This window comes from Daldinia vernicosa, assembly GCF_022497035.1.
Source record: "Daldinia vernicosa strain CBS 139.73 unplaced genomic scaffold F5Y00scaffold_7, whole genome shotgun sequence".
Lineage (NCBI taxonomy): Eukaryota > Fungi > Ascomycota > Sordariomycetes > Xylariales > Hypoxylaceae > Daldinia > Daldinia vernicosa.
This window is the reverse complement of record NW_025953923.1, coordinates 674,302-688,857: the sequence shown is the minus strand read 5'-3', so window position 1 is coordinate 688,857 and position 14,556 is coordinate 674,302. Positions and strand designations below refer to the sequence as shown.

At 46.2% G+C, this 14,556-nt stretch overlaps 5 protein-coding genes across 5 annotated transcripts; 3 read left to right on the top strand and 2 right to left on the bottom strand.

The window, feature by feature from the left end:
- Window positions 1-292: 292 nt before the first annotated feature.
- F5Y00DRAFT_227961 (putative alcohol oxidase) lies at window positions 293-3,333 on the bottom strand. The gene is made up of 4 exons (XM_048006565.1): window positions 2,919-3,333; window positions 2,509-2,852; window positions 1,668-2,461; window positions 293-1,604 (listed from the first exon to the last, which is right to left on the bottom strand). The coding sequence occupies exons 1-4, from the start codon at window positions 2,977-2,979 to the stop codon at window positions 1,007-1,009; spliced, it is 1,797 nt and encodes a 598-aa protein (XP_047868312.1). The 5' UTR covers window positions 2,980-3,333; the 3' UTR covers window positions 293-1,006.
- A 247-nt stretch (window positions 3,334-3,580) lies between these two features.
- On the top strand, window positions 3,581-5,381 carry F5Y00DRAFT_194280 (uncharacterized protein). Its single transcript, XM_048005231.1, has 5 exons — window positions 3,581-3,996; window positions 4,072-4,170; window positions 4,240-4,616; window positions 4,692-4,759; window positions 4,812-5,381. Exons 1-5 carry the CDS (start codon window positions 3,796-3,798, stop codon window positions 5,105-5,107), a joined length of 1,041 nt encoding a protein of 346 aa, XP_047868311.1. The 5' UTR covers window positions 3,581-3,795; the 3' UTR covers window positions 5,108-5,381.
- A 607-nt stretch (window positions 5,382-5,988) lies between these two features.
- F5Y00DRAFT_227958 (putative O-methyltransferase) lies at window positions 5,989-8,165 on the top strand. Its single transcript, XM_048006564.1, has 4 exons — window positions 5,989-6,345; window positions 6,439-6,568; window positions 6,632-6,755; window positions 6,877-8,165. The coding sequence occupies exons 1-4, from the start codon at window positions 6,172-6,174 to the stop codon at window positions 7,652-7,654; spliced, it is 1,206 nt and encodes a 401-aa protein (XP_047868310.1). The 5' UTR covers window positions 5,989-6,171; the 3' UTR covers window positions 7,655-8,165.
- A 523-nt stretch (window positions 8,166-8,688) lies between these two features.
- F5Y00DRAFT_227956 (cytochrome P450) lies at window positions 8,689-11,041 on the bottom strand. Its single transcript, XM_048006563.1, has 3 exons — window positions 10,747-11,041; window positions 9,493-10,683; window positions 8,689-9,432 (listed from the first exon to the last, which is right to left on the bottom strand). The coding sequence occupies exons 1-3, from the start codon at window positions 10,966-10,968 to the stop codon at window positions 9,289-9,291; spliced, it is 1,557 nt and encodes a 518-aa protein (XP_047868309.1). The 5' UTR covers window positions 10,969-11,041; the 3' UTR covers window positions 8,689-9,288.
- A 316-nt stretch (window positions 11,042-11,357) lies between these two features.
- F5Y00DRAFT_227955 (putative 4-hydroxybenzoate polyprenyl transferase) lies at window positions 11,358-13,117 on the top strand. Its single transcript, XM_048006562.1, has one exon. The coding sequence runs from the start codon at window positions 11,772-11,774 to the stop codon at window positions 12,810-12,812; it is 1,041 nt and encodes a 346-aa protein (XP_047868308.1). The 5' UTR covers window positions 11,358-11,771; the 3' UTR covers window positions 12,813-13,117.
- The last annotated feature ends 1,439 nt before the right edge of the window (window positions 13,118-14,556 follow it).

Genomic DNA, 14,556 nt, shown 5'->3' with positions numbered 1-14,556 from the left:
TTCTTAAATGCCTATAAATGATTATATTAGAAAAAACAACCGAAACCTATTTACTATATATATCATTTTACTTTTTAAAACCTGATTTATACACCTATTGACTTTAGCTATTTTTTCTGATTTTTAAAGTGACTATTTTTAATATAATATTATAATGTTTTTCTCAAAAGAAAATGCTAAGACTGCGCCATAACTAAAAGAGAGGGGCTGTTTGTTGGTTAGGGTTGCATATAACATGACCACACGCACCATGCGTTTCCATAGTATTGATCCTTCGATACAACACCGCACTCACCTAAGCCGAGTAATTCCAGCTTCCCCCTCTGGACGCCCCATTGGCTGATGTATCTGCGGGGTGTACCGTGTAGTCGCACGGCAGAGCAGCGGATATTGGGTTAAGGGGGTACAATGCAACGGCGCAATTTTCTAGAAGGCAACGCCACGAACTGTGTGGTTGCATTAGGAGATAGGTAGGTAGGTGATTCGGTTATACAAGATGTCGTTAACTGAGGAGCCGAGACTTTCGATCGAATAATGGTTACCACACCGCTAGTCTATCAGGGCGAGAATATTATCATAGCAAAACTTGGGAGATGGGCTGCGAGCGAATAAAAACTTGTGTGTGTATAAGCACGGTATCGAAGTCAGATACAACCTCACTTACATATCCCTCTAAGAACCATAAGAGGCCTAGAGGGTTAAGGGGGTTACGGACACATATCCAGGACCCCTTTAGCTTCCACATGCTCGGAAGTATCCGTCTGGAGTTTCATCGCATTTGTCCTCGGCGAAGGAGTCGGAATGTCAGGTCAATTATGCAAAGCAACGTGAAGGTAGCAATGGGATTTCAATATCCGATTTTGAAGCAACATTGAAGTACCTATCGCATAACTACCTAGAATTAGGACAGAGGCAGATACATCCTTACGCAGGTGTTAATTAGTAGTAGCAACTATCTACCCTAGGACCTAGGTACCTCCTAAGCGCATATCATAAGTCACCGCTATTAGTGCGCAAGTCCTAGCTCACGAACGATAATGTCCGCGGCCTTCTCGCCGATCACCATAGCCATGTTCGCAGCGTGCGCTCCAACGTTGTGAGGCATGATGCTAAGATCGGCGATCTTCAGCGCTTCGGTGCCATACACGTCTAGGTTCGCATCTACCACGCCCAAGTTTTCGCGCTTGCCCAGCTTACACGTGCCGAGCGAGTGCCACGTCGTCTGGACGTTCTCACGTAAGAACTGGTCGATGACGGCGTCGTCTTCGGGCGTGTACTCGATATTAGAGATCGTCGCTGGGAGGGGCTCCTCCGTCTCGATGCATGCCGCTTTAGAGTCGGCTGCGAACGGCGGGTGGCCGCGAGCTATTTCGCCCCGGTATACTGATCTGCGGCGCGCGATCTCGCGTTGCACCTTGTACGCCCACCTGCACTTCTTGATGTCGTTTCCACCCGGGTCTGCGAAAAAGCCCGACTCGAAGTCCAGCTTGTCGTCTAAATCGGGGCCGGTGATATGTACGTGGCCGCGGGAGGCGGGGTATGGAGAGAATATGTTATGGCCGAAGTACTGTGCGATAGGGAGACCAATAGGCACTCCGGGGAATCTGGCCATTGTTAGAATTATAGCAAAAATAGGTAAGGTATCATCAATAAACTTTTTGACTTACGCATTGTATGCCGCCATGACTGCCATAGGTTTGTTCGCGTTGTGCTTCCATTCCTTCTCCCATACCTCCTGGAACTCGGGACCTAAAGCAGCAACATCACTCTCCGTCGGCCGAAGCTTGCAAGTGATATCCGCGGCATTCCAGCCTAGAAGTTTGCGGGTCTCGGGGTCATCCATGTTGAAGCGGCCCCCGTTAATCGAATCGTGGGATTCGTCCGGGTTTAAGCTCGACCGGTACGGGTATCCGATAATATGGTGATCTTCATATCCGTGGCCAACGCCGGGGAGATCCACAACGGGCTGCACGCCGGCCTTCTTTAATATTTCAGGATTGCCAACGCCGGACCTTTCTAGTATAGCTGGAGTTCCAAAAGCTCCGCCGGAGAGGACAACCTGCTTTTTGGCTTTGACGGTTCGGTCTTCAGCAGCAGACGAGGCGGAGTTGGGTCTGTAGACGACGCCGACGGCGCGGTTCTTATCGAGTACAAGTCGTATTACTTTAGACTCGACGAGAACGTGAAGGTTTGGATGCTTTCCATCCCTAAGCCTGGGATGGAGGTATGAATGGGCCACGTCTTGTCTCAACCCGTCCGGAGCTACGTAGCGTACGGCGCGCTGAGCACCGTTGTTGCTGTCGAGATCATTTATGTCTTCAATTTCGGGGTAGCCTACTGCCTTAATGGCGTTAAGGAAGTCTTCTTCGATTCGAGTAGCACGATACGAGCCACTGGAAACGATGATTGGACCGTCGGTTCCATGTAAGCCTTTCGGGTCCGCGCCGTGGTACGTTTCAATCTGAAACTTTTAGTATTTAGAAAAGTCGAGGGAACTGCTAAAAGTACCTTTTTCATGTATGGCAACAGTTCATCTGCGGACCATCCTGGCGCTTGCCAGGCATCGAGGTCAGTTCGCTGAGCTCGACTGTATAGTGAGAAGTTCACAGAAGAACCCCCGCCAAGGACGTTGGCGGTAGGAACAACAAGTTCTCGGCCGGCGAGATGCTCTGACTTATTGCCCACTTTGAATGCGATCGTTTTTGTGCCAGGTGCTAGGTTGCTGAAGAAAAAGGCGGGATGCACGATAAGAGGCTCATTGTAGTTGTTCGGTCCACCTTCAATGACCAAGACACTCAAATTTGGGTCCGCATCAGCAAGTCTGGACGCAATTATACAACCGGCAGTACCACCTATAGTTTAGGTATTTACCGATTAGTTCAGGTTCCCGTTATTAATAGTGAATGGCTTCATCATACCTCCAGCGATGATTACATCCACCTCTTGGATGGCATCAGGAAGTTGAGTGTATAACCCCATAGCGAGCCTTGTGATTTGATAAAAGTGATAGGTATCCCTGATAATACCAGGTAGATAGGTAAGATAAACTGCCTAGGATGAGAAGGAGGGGATGAAAATGCCCTTAGGTAATATAAAGCAATGATCGTCTCCACGTCCTAACCATCGATTCCACAATGATAGTGAGTTTATAAGATAGATCAAACGTTAGAGGTTGCGGGTAGGATCGAGGATTTTAATAAGGAAATACGGAGGTAAGGACTTTAAGTCCTTAGGTGCTTTCTAGTTACACAGCTTCCCGTATATGTAGAGACAAAAGTGGTTGTTGGAATACTATGTAAAGTGGCATGAAACACGATTGGTTGTAAATGGAAGCTCAAGAGTGTTAAGTTACTTTACATGCCACTTTTTACATGCCACTTATACACACTGACACACCAACAAGTATTACCTTATTCGGCTTATTATTTTAGTATTTTACCCACTCCAACAACTCCAAAAATGGATATGGATACCCAGGTACGATGGATCGCAATAGGGTTACATTATAGAATCCGTTACATGGTTATCTCACTTTATTGAATATAGCTTCTCACCTAAATAAACCTTGCCTTGCCATGCGGCATGAAACCCGGCTGTGGTGATACCATCCCAATATGTCGCTCAGCACAGCCATAAGCTGACCTCACTGGTCCTCTATATTCTTTTCGAGAACCCTTCTTTTGTAACCATCCCATTCCCCAGTAATTTATTATGAAGAAATCGTCTTAGGTACTTCAATATCGTCGTCAACAAGACTCAAGGCCGCCTAGGTAACTTGTCTTTCCCTTCGATAATATGGCGAACCCATTAACGCCGGATGAAATAGCGTATATGCTGGCGCACGAAGATGACACTCTTGTGCCCAACATATACGCGTGCAGTATCGCGACGGGAGTCGCATCTGTTTTCGTTATCCTCATACGGATTTGGGCACGACGTGTCGCCCATGGTCGGATAGTATTAAACACAAGTGACTGGCTAATAATGATAGCGTGGGTACGTATAACCTGATCTTTTCCAAAGGGCTTGACTTCAATAACTTTAGCAAACTGACTCTGTATTCCACTAAAGGTCTGTTATATCGCCGCTCTTGTCAGCTTTTCGCTATCAGCAGTATACGGATTAGGGAAGCATATCATCTTCGTCACGGACGCAAGAAATCTTCGGATTGTAAGTCTTGGGCTATAATACCTATTCACCTACGGTACCTAGCATCTAAATCAACTAACTTATATCCAGTGGGGCATTATCCTCGAAGTATTTTACTATTTCTCTATTGGCTTCATAAAGTTCAGTATCCTGAGCTTCTACGGCGCAATCTTCGCCTCGAAGCGCTTTCACATCTATCTATGGATCATCTCGGCATTTGTCGCCGCTTGGTTTATCTCATCAACAGTCGTATCGATATTTCAGTGCACGCCGATCGAATTTGCTTGGGACACGACTATCCCAGGCGGATTTTGTATCAACTACGGCTTGCTAGTACTTATTGCTGGCGTAATCAACGTTATAACCGACTTCGTCATCCTTGCGCTACCTATTCCTATGATCCTGCGACTCCAGGTCTCGAAGCAAAAAAGGACCCAGCTGATTTTTATATTCGCCACGGGTAGCAGGTGAGATATTCTCGTTTACTTCACATAACTTTCTTTCGCTATAATAATCATTCTAATATCCGGTCTCTATTATAGCGCTTGTATCGTCAGTATTATTAGGTTGGCGTATAGTCTTGTCGTTAGCTCAACGTCGGATGTTAGCTGTAAGTCCCACCTTGCATCATATCAAATTGCTTATGCCTAATTCTTCTTAAGGGGACAATGTCAATCCAGGCTTCGTATCTGCTACTGAGCTCCTAGTCGGAATTTTAGCGGCCTCGATTCCGACGTACGGACCTCTTTACCGGCGCTACATTACAGGCACTACGATGAAAAGCTCCCAGCACTCTGGTCGTCATAGCAAAAGCCATATGTCTCAACAACCTTATAATGCCAACATATCGGTTACTGGAGCCGGTATCATCAGTGGCCCCGGGGTCCATATCACCGACGAGATTGAGCTTACTCGGCATGAGCTTAGAAATGGGGCTTGGGTTCGGATAGCGGATTAAAAAGTTATGACTTGGAATTTGGGGATACCCGGTGACTGCTCGAATCCAAATGCCAAGATATTGGGGGCGAAGTTATTCAGGGCTATGTGATTGGAGACAGATCCTGAGCAGAAGGAAGGTTCCCCTTGTAATTGATAAGCACATATGTAAAATATTGGCACACATGTAAATATAGGATACCCGGTGCACATACTGATGAACACTTTACCTAATAGCTACTATCTAGCATTACAGATATACGTCTCTTCTACTATTTACAGAATGATTCGGCAACTTCTCCACTCAATACGCGGGTTCTCCTCGAATCTAAGGGTCACCGATCGCCAGTTCACCTGAGGATTCTACCTAAACAAAGGTAACTAAACTAAAATAGCCTAACAAATTTTCATCCCCATATTTCAATGTAGCATCTAAGTGCCCCGTACCTTTTATCATCAACATTATGGGGAAGCCTAGAGACCAAAGAGAAAGGTGATCAAAAGAATGTAAAGCAGGTTACTGAATGTAAAGACAAGCTTACGCGGAGGGGCCGGGGTGGGATCCGGGCTCACCCTGTAAGCTTAACCCCTACGCCAATAACAGCCAAGAATTCATGGATTAGGTACTCTCGGAGTGGATACTCAAGTGCCGTACACTACATAGTAAGAGGTAGGTAAGCTTTAAGCCGATTGTCCTTCGGCGTTATTTTATACTAGCGTGTATAGTTATAGGAATCGAGAAACTGTTTATGGATATCTATAACGCTATCTGACATGCATGAAGGTGGCGTTGATGTTGATCCTTCGCGTACCCTTTCCCTAGTTATTGTGGTTAAAGATGCTTATCGATATTCTAGCATGCATTTCATCACACCAACAAGTGCAACTAGCTTACACAAAGCCTGTCAGGTACATTTGCATTCAATACCGAGGTACTTTCCGAGTTTCTCTAATGGGGGCTAGAAGTCTTGTGTAACTACGGTGCCCGTATAGGGCCATGATAATAAATCATTTCTACCTCACTACGGAATATACACTTTGTCATCAATAACTGGATTTATTTCATTTTATCTTACCATAACGAAGATGACTCAAGATACGTCCCAAGTCGAGGCTATCCTCTCGCAGCTTCAAACAGCTGGCGCCTCGTACAAAGAGAATACGCCAGGGGCCCGCGAGAAGCTCATGAGTCTTAGTCATGACTTGATTTCGAGCTTAGAGTTGCCCAGCGAGGCGATAATGCGAATGGGATGGGCTGAAGTAAGTTTAGGATAATGCTTGCTTTTTATTGTCTCATATCTTTCTCCTTGCGTGGTCTAGAACAAACTCGAACGTTACTAATCCCGTTCTCAGCCGGCCAGAGCGGCCAATTGCCGTACTGCAGTCGATCTTAATATATTCGAACACTTGAAACAAAGTGGCGAAGCTGGCATCACTGCTAAGGAGCTTGCCGCGAAGTGCAGTGCGGACGAAGTCTTAATTTGTAAACCATACCGTATAATCTAATGTAAGGAACGAGAACAGCTAACTCGGCATAACTTATTAGCACGGACCATGAGGCATCTTGCTGCTATGAATGTAGTCAGCGAGAAAAGTGAGAATACATACTCTGCTACCCCATTAGCTGAAGCTCTTTCAGAGTCCAGATATAGGGATGGCATTCTATTTCTGTCAGTAACACTCAGATCTCACCTTGGTCTTTCTTTCTTTTTTCTTTTTTTTTTCTTTTTTTTTTACTCCATGATGAATAGCTGTTTGCATTATTCACGATATTCTAAGAATTTGTTATAGCTACGATGTTGCCGGTGTATCGTTTCGCCACTTGCCCGAGTATCTCAAGAACACCGGTTATAAACTACCAACAAGTGTGACAGATGGACCATTTCAAGCAGCACATAAAACAGAATTGTCGGCTTTCGCTTGGTTGGATAAAACTCCTCCTTACCTCCAGGCCTTCAATAACTACATGTCAGCTTATAGGTTCGGAAAGCCATCATGGGTTGACCCCGGATTTTATCCCGTGTCTGATCGGCTCATCGAAGGTTTCAACTCTGATTACAGCGATGTTTTCCTCGTGGATGTTGGTGGGGGTAAGGGCCATGACTTGCATGAGTTGAAGGCGAAATATCCCCAAATACCCGGCAAGCTTATCTTGCAGGATCGGCCGGCAGTCATCTCCACCGTTTCCGATGATAGCTTTGAAGCGGTCTCCCACGATTTCTTCACAGCCCAACCGATCAAGCACGCCCGTGCGTATTATCTCCACTCTATTCTTCACAATTGGGGAGACGATGACTGCATAAAGATCTTACAGCAGTTGAAGCCTGCTATGAAGCCGGGATACTCCAGATTGCTTCTGAACGAGATCGTGGTGCCTCGCCAGAACCCCACGTGGCCGATCACGTCCATGGATCAGCTAATGCTTGTGCTTGCCGCTATACAGGAACGGACTGAAGCACACTTGACTGAGTTGCTGAAGAAAGCAGGGTTCAATATTGTGAAGATCTACAGTTATGAATTTGGTCAGGAAAGTTTGGTTGAAGCGGAGCTAGATGTGACAACCCTATGAAAACTCGGAAGTAGGAAAGGGGCTGCTTATGGCTAGACAGCAGTGGCCTGATGAAGGGATAAAGTGATACATCAGTGACCCCCGCTAGGATCGTGATGGCGAATATATTATTCACTGGTACGATGATGTCTACTACCATGGTTAGGTGCACGGGCGCATTTCCCCTGTACATAGGACATCGGTCAACTCTATTCAAACGACTGCATTTGCTCAAATTGGACCGAGGTAGACATGGATTTGACACGGCCATTGGAGAATATCTGTAAATTAACTACAGTACCTGGTTATTTAATAAGATAAGGTTCTGAGTAACTCTTTATAGGCTGCTAGGCGGGATAAAATAACGTAGATATAACGGCATTAACTAAGGAAAAAGCTAGAAGAAGCAGCAACTGATTAAGGGGTATTTCCCGAAGTTTTAGGTCTTCGAGCCTATACCAAGGAGTCACTCATACTGCGATTTTACCGAAAAGACACATACATTAGGTACCTAAACCTAAGGTTTAATCTGCTTCCACATGTTTTCTATACCCAAGCAATGGGAATGGGACGTGAGAAATATGTCCATATGTCGGGTTAAGCGGAATGTTGCTTAGCTTGGTAAATGTCCTATCTTCCGTCGTAAGTCAAGCTAGGTACGCTTGGTTCTGACAATATTGATGACCTGCATATAACAAATAACCCTTACCAACCGTCCAAAGATATTGTATGGTACGAGGAACGAGATGCGGCTGCAGGGAACATTAGTGATGCAAGGAAATACACTATGCATGCGGACCGAACGGCGTATAAATCAACCAACAAAAGGATCAATACCAACAAGGAATCTTTAGCAGCGCCAACCGCATAAAGGGAAATCCCCTTTAGTCCATCAAGACTCTGATTGGCCCAAATCCAGGGGAGCCTTCCTCATTGGGTATATGCCAAGCCTCGGCTATATCCTATTGGCTGGGATACTCTACTGTGTACACTTCGGGAATATAGCGGTTACACACGTGGCATACAAGGAGGAAAATTCAATCACATCAACAACGTAATCGGTCAAGTTTTGTTACATTCAGATTACAACATATCCCCACTCACTAAATACGTGAACCAACACATAATATACTCTGGACTCAACTTAGCCTCCTTAGGATGCACGTTTGAGGATACACTAGGAGATTCCTCCTCTCCACTATCAACCCTGTATACAACATGCCCACGAGCAACGGCGGGTAGCGGCAGATACAGGTAGATCAATTCTTCATCAGAGTTATCGGGATTCCGTTGCTGGTCTGGCCTACATATGCGTTAATACCCTAGTACTTACGTAGGTACCACCTGTGGTAACATTCCGCAAACTGACTTAGTTGATGCGATGTTCATGCAACTTGATCCTTCAAGCCACATCCAGTTTTGACTACACCTTAACGTACGCATTTAGAAAATGATCGTACGGTTAGCGCTGCTGACGCGCAATAAGAATTTGTATGCCGCGGCGATGAGCGTTTTCTCAATGCGGAGATCACTGGGCGCGTTTGAGCGCTGTTTTGAAGCTGAGGGAAGGGGGATGAGGATGCATGGTCGCAAGAGTCTTAGGTAGGGTTGCTAACTTGATTCTATATACTTGATGAGGTTCTATTGAACAGCGATTAAAATGTAGAGAATTGTGTCTCGTATTTGGATGCTTCCCTCTCAATGAGCAGCGCATGTTCGGCGCTGCGGATCGTAGCTTTAACAGGGAATGGCTCGTCGACGGTTTGGTGGTTGAGTTTCCTATCGTCGATAGGACCATTCTAAGAGTTTTTACATGTTAATGGACTGGCATATAATTTTAGGCTGAGGGGAATACGAACCGGGGCCAAGTCGAAACAGTATATTAAACGGGCAAATGCTAGAAACAGAGCTTGCTGAGCAACTTTCCAGCCAACGCATATTCGGCGACCCCCGCCAAATCCCCAGAAGTTGGCTGTAGCGTTCGATTCTGAGTCGTCAATCCATCTTTCCGGCTGGAACTCGTTCGGGTCCTCAAACTCGTTGGATAACGCGATCGAGTTGATCAAGAAGCTGGTGCCGGCAGGAATGCGATATCCATCGAACTCGAGATCCTCCGTAAGTTGGTGGGGCGGGATGACAGGGACGGTAGGTCGCCAGCGTAGAACTTCCTTGATCATTGCTGCTATATATGGCATCTCGGGTAGATCTGTCATCTGGGGAAGTCTGAGCGTCTTGTCGTCCGTGCAGACCCGGTCTACTTCGGCCTGTGCGCGTTTCTGCGCCCCGGGTCGCGATATCATAGCCATGATGAACGTGTTGATGCTCATACGAGTGTTGTCTCCACCTGCTGCCATGACAGATGTAGCCAGATACATGGCCTCCTCATCATTGCCAGCAAATTTAATATCTGGATGGAGGAGGACGTCGCGGACGAAAGATGCCGGTGCAGAACCATTTTTCACCGCGGTTCGAACGGGCTCCCACCATTCTTGGAAGACGTGGCGGTGAAACGCGCCCATATCAGCCCAGTATTTTCGCCATGGCTGTAGGAAACGAGGGAGTTTGCTAAAGACCGGAAAGAAGTCCACAAAGCTCTGGTTGATGCTCCTCACGAACTCTATCGTTACCCTCTGGTAGTCGTCGAGTTGAGCCTTCGGTTTGTTGAGGGGATAACCCATGACAACCCTATACAACACCGATGTGGAATAGCGAAAGTTATGAGCAAACCACAAGTTTGGCTGTCGAAGATAGAGGCGAAGAAGGTTGATGCTTTCTAGTTCTTGCATGCCCGCGTACACTTTGAGGTTCGAGCCGCTGAGCAATTGGTGCATTACTCGGCGTCCCTCCCTCCACTCTGCTTCTTGTCTAATCACAGTACGTTTCCCATTGCTAACAAGGTCGCTAGCAACAGGCATATGGGGTCTCTCATTTGTGATCTTCCCGCGCTTAGCTATAAGCTCGGAGACCACACGTTCTGAGTTGAGGACAACCCAGGTCTGAGAGCCCATGTGAAGCGTCACCATTTCGCCATAAGGTCTCAAGGAAACGAGCTAGAGTAGATAGACATTTAGGAAGGGTATCGGTATGACTTAGCAACGGCTGTACCTACTTACCCATTCATTGAAAGCACGGGGATTGCGTCGAGCTTGAAACATTTGCAATAGATTGCCCACGATTGGTTGGCCTGGCGGCCCTGGTGGCATCCTCCATCGTTTCGTTCGGAAGAGGAATTTCGAGTCGACAGGCCTCAGGAACTCTATAATAACTAGACCAATAGCGCATACAACGAGAGCGAGCCCGTAATATACAGTATACAAGCTCTCAATAGTACTCATAGTAGCAAAAAAATTAGGAAATAGCCAATATAGGTAACTAACAGCTTCATGTATGTATGATGATATAGTTTTGTGTAGATTATTAACAACAAAATAATTAACATCTTAGGAAGACGCAACACAGTTAACTAACCATCAACCTAGTTCCCACGGACTTCTCCATTCCCCCACAAAACTAACGTGCAGCTACGCTGTGAGAGGAAAGATAATAATGGATCTTCGGCCATTCTAAGTAGTGCTCACATGATGATATCCATAAAGTCGGTTAGACACAGCCGCCCAAAAGGACTAGCTATGCTACCTATTGCGGCCAATAATAGACTCAAGTAGTCCGAACTGGCGGTAATATGCCGTAATCCAAGGTGATATTATGCACTGCAACCATAAGCGCCGATCCTTCCAACGGTCAACATATACCAACACTACTAGCTACCTACCCAAGTACCGGCTCCATAAAGTCATGATCTTGTACGGAAACTGCAATGTACTATGTAAGATAAACATGCCTAAGGTACCATCCATTGGCAGCTCAACAAGGCGCAGGCCCTTACGTTCCCATCTGTGCGACTTATACTATGTCGAATTAGATCATATTAACAGAAGCGGTAACGCTATCGCTCGGCGGTCTTTTGTTTCTTCATTTTCGTCTTATATATAGTACGTTGGCTTCGCTTAGTCCTACCCTACAGTGGTAAACGGTTCTTTACTACGTCTCTCCAGCAGGCAACTTATGAGGGGATCGATGATAAAGCTACTATTTCTCCCACGACAAATCAAGCCCAACCAAGGTCCAGAATTTGCCTATGGCTGCCGCCTCCTCTAAGACTCCTCTCGTGTCTGGGCACACCGAGGAGAAACAAGCTACCCTATTCGCTGACCTCCCGCCGTACTCAGACCCTACAACGGGATTCGTGTCACGACTTCCACGGTCATGGATTCCCTATGCTCAGCTCATGCGTCTGGAACGGCCTGCCGGCCTGTATGCCTTCTATTTCCCCTACTTAATCGGCCTCATGTACGCTGCATGTATCGCCCCTACCGCTCCTGAGCCTCTTGTATTACTACGACTGGCGGCGATATTCTTGCCCATGAATATCCTCCTACGTGGCGCTGCTTGCTGCTGGAACGACACCGTCGATCAGGACTTCGATAGACAGGTAGAGCGCTGTCGCCACCGGCCCGTGGCGCGCGGTGCCGTCTCGACTACCTCGGCGCACATCTTCACTCTGGTGCTGCTGGTAGCTATCTACCCCATCTTGACCCTGTTCCCGTCGGGGTGTAAATTGCACATGGCAATCAGCGTGGTGCTGTTCTTCGTCTACGCACTCATGAAGCGCGTGACGTACTATCCCCAGGTCTTCCTCGGGTTCCCCTTCGCGTGGGCTATTTTCTTCTGCGCCGCCTCGCTAGACGTCGACCCGTTCGGCGTGTACGCCGCTCCGACATGCGCTCTTTTCGGCGCCAATGTCTTGTGGACTATCATCTACGACACCATCTACGCGCACCAGGACGTCAAAGACGACGAGAAGGCTGGTGTCAAGAGCATGGCCTTGCGCTTCCGGAACAACACCAAATTCCTCGCGAGTACTTTGGCTGTGGGCATGGTCGTTCTGCTCACGCTATGCGGTGCGTGGACGGGCAGCGGCACGCTGTACTACGTTGGTACCGTGGGAGGCGTTGCTGCAGCTATGACGTGGTATATCTACAGCGTAGACCTGGGGAATCCGCAGAGCTGCGGCGCTTGGTTCCATGACCAGTTTTGGATCGTTGGTGGCGCTCTGATGGCTGGGTTTACGGCTGACTATTTGTGCCGTGCGGCAGACGAGATAACCCGACGTTATTAGTTGCGGAAAGGAATATAGGGGTATGTAGGACGGCTGGAAAAAGCGAAGTAAAGCATATCACGGCGGTTCTGGTAACGTGAATAGGGATGGCAAAATAGCCTCCTATGTGGATAATGATTCAACCTCTGTTACCTCTGCATCTTGTTGGTCTCTACAGTACCGCTTAAGTCAAGGGCGTATGGCATTTACCAGGTACCGTGGTACTACCTAAGGAGGTACCTAGCAAAATGTTAGAACTTGAAATATATAAACCATATTATTCTTCAAATACCAGTCCGCAATTAACCGACACTGTATGTTGATCGACTTTACTACCAAGCATATTGGGATTACATAAGCTCCGTAAGCATGTGTAAGCTTAGAGCAGAGTCTATGCAATGCTATAATTCGTTATGCTTAACGCTGTCAAAATATTTGAAAGATATCAATATCCAATGTGAGATATCCTCTCTCGGCTTTGTTGTTTTTTTCATTCAGATAGTAGTGCTTGATTCAGTAACCCATCCCAAAGCAATGGTAAAAGTAACCAGGACGATTCCTGCCTTGGTAATTCTCATTGATGGTGGTGAGGTAACTAATGCACTCACGGTAACCACTAAAATATATATGTGGTTATTCAAACAAATAGATCGCTCTGAACTCTTAGTTATACTAATAACTATGAGTCTGATGTAAAGGTTATTTAATATGATGTAGTTAATAAACGCATTTCTAAACGCGAAGTAGAATCAAGAAGTTTATATACAAGTATTTTCTGGGTATCAGAAGCCTTAAACTGTTGTTAGATCCTTAACAACATTGTATTGCCTACAAAAGTTATCATTGTTGGGATAATAGAGGGAACTTACCAAGACCCTAACAACACAATTAGAATGCTCAATTATGACTTGTAAACACTATTACTTCACGTAAAACTAAGTCTTAATCCTTTTAAACATTAATAATATAGCAATTACCTATTAACGCAATAAACAAGAAATAGCTGTATTGCAACTGAAGATTATCTCATACCAACTCACTGCATGAATGACTCCCTGATATATGTGCCAGCCGCTGTATAACAGGTAGATATGACACCCGGGTCTTTAAACGTAAGTATTGAGTCTATTCGACGTCAACTTTCGTCATTACGCATCTATTTTGCAACAATTCTTCTAGTACAAAAGTTCATAAGATCCATTATTATTACTTCACATTTTATAGCATCCAATGGTATTATGACAAACGAGCAGGCCACTGTACAGTTAATTCATAACGAGTAAGGCACTTCTGTGTCCTGTCATAGCATCATATCACAGCTGCGTCGCTATCTGGTTTAAGTCTACCTAAGGTATCCGTTGTGTCGGGATTCGCAGCACGTTGTCTCCCTATTATGTAATAACCTCTATGGCGGACTCATAACATAACCTAATCCGTTGAATTTCGTATCGAATTATCGACCTAGCTAGGTACCTACATAGGTAGCCAATCAGAGCCTAGTTTATTCATATAGCCACATGATGATGATGAGAACGTTAACGTCTATTGGCTGCTATAAGCTAGGTAGCTACAGCGGCGCATCTATGGCGCTTTAGACGTCTAGAGTACTCCCTTAAGGGAACAGAGCTAGAGTTTCGCCTGACATGAGAGATCCTCCACTTCCTGCCTATAGCATCCCCAGCCCCTACCTGCCTACAGCATTACTCTACCTGGTTAGCGCCGGCGCCAGGTAGCCGACTTTGATCAGGGGAAAAACCGTCGAGCA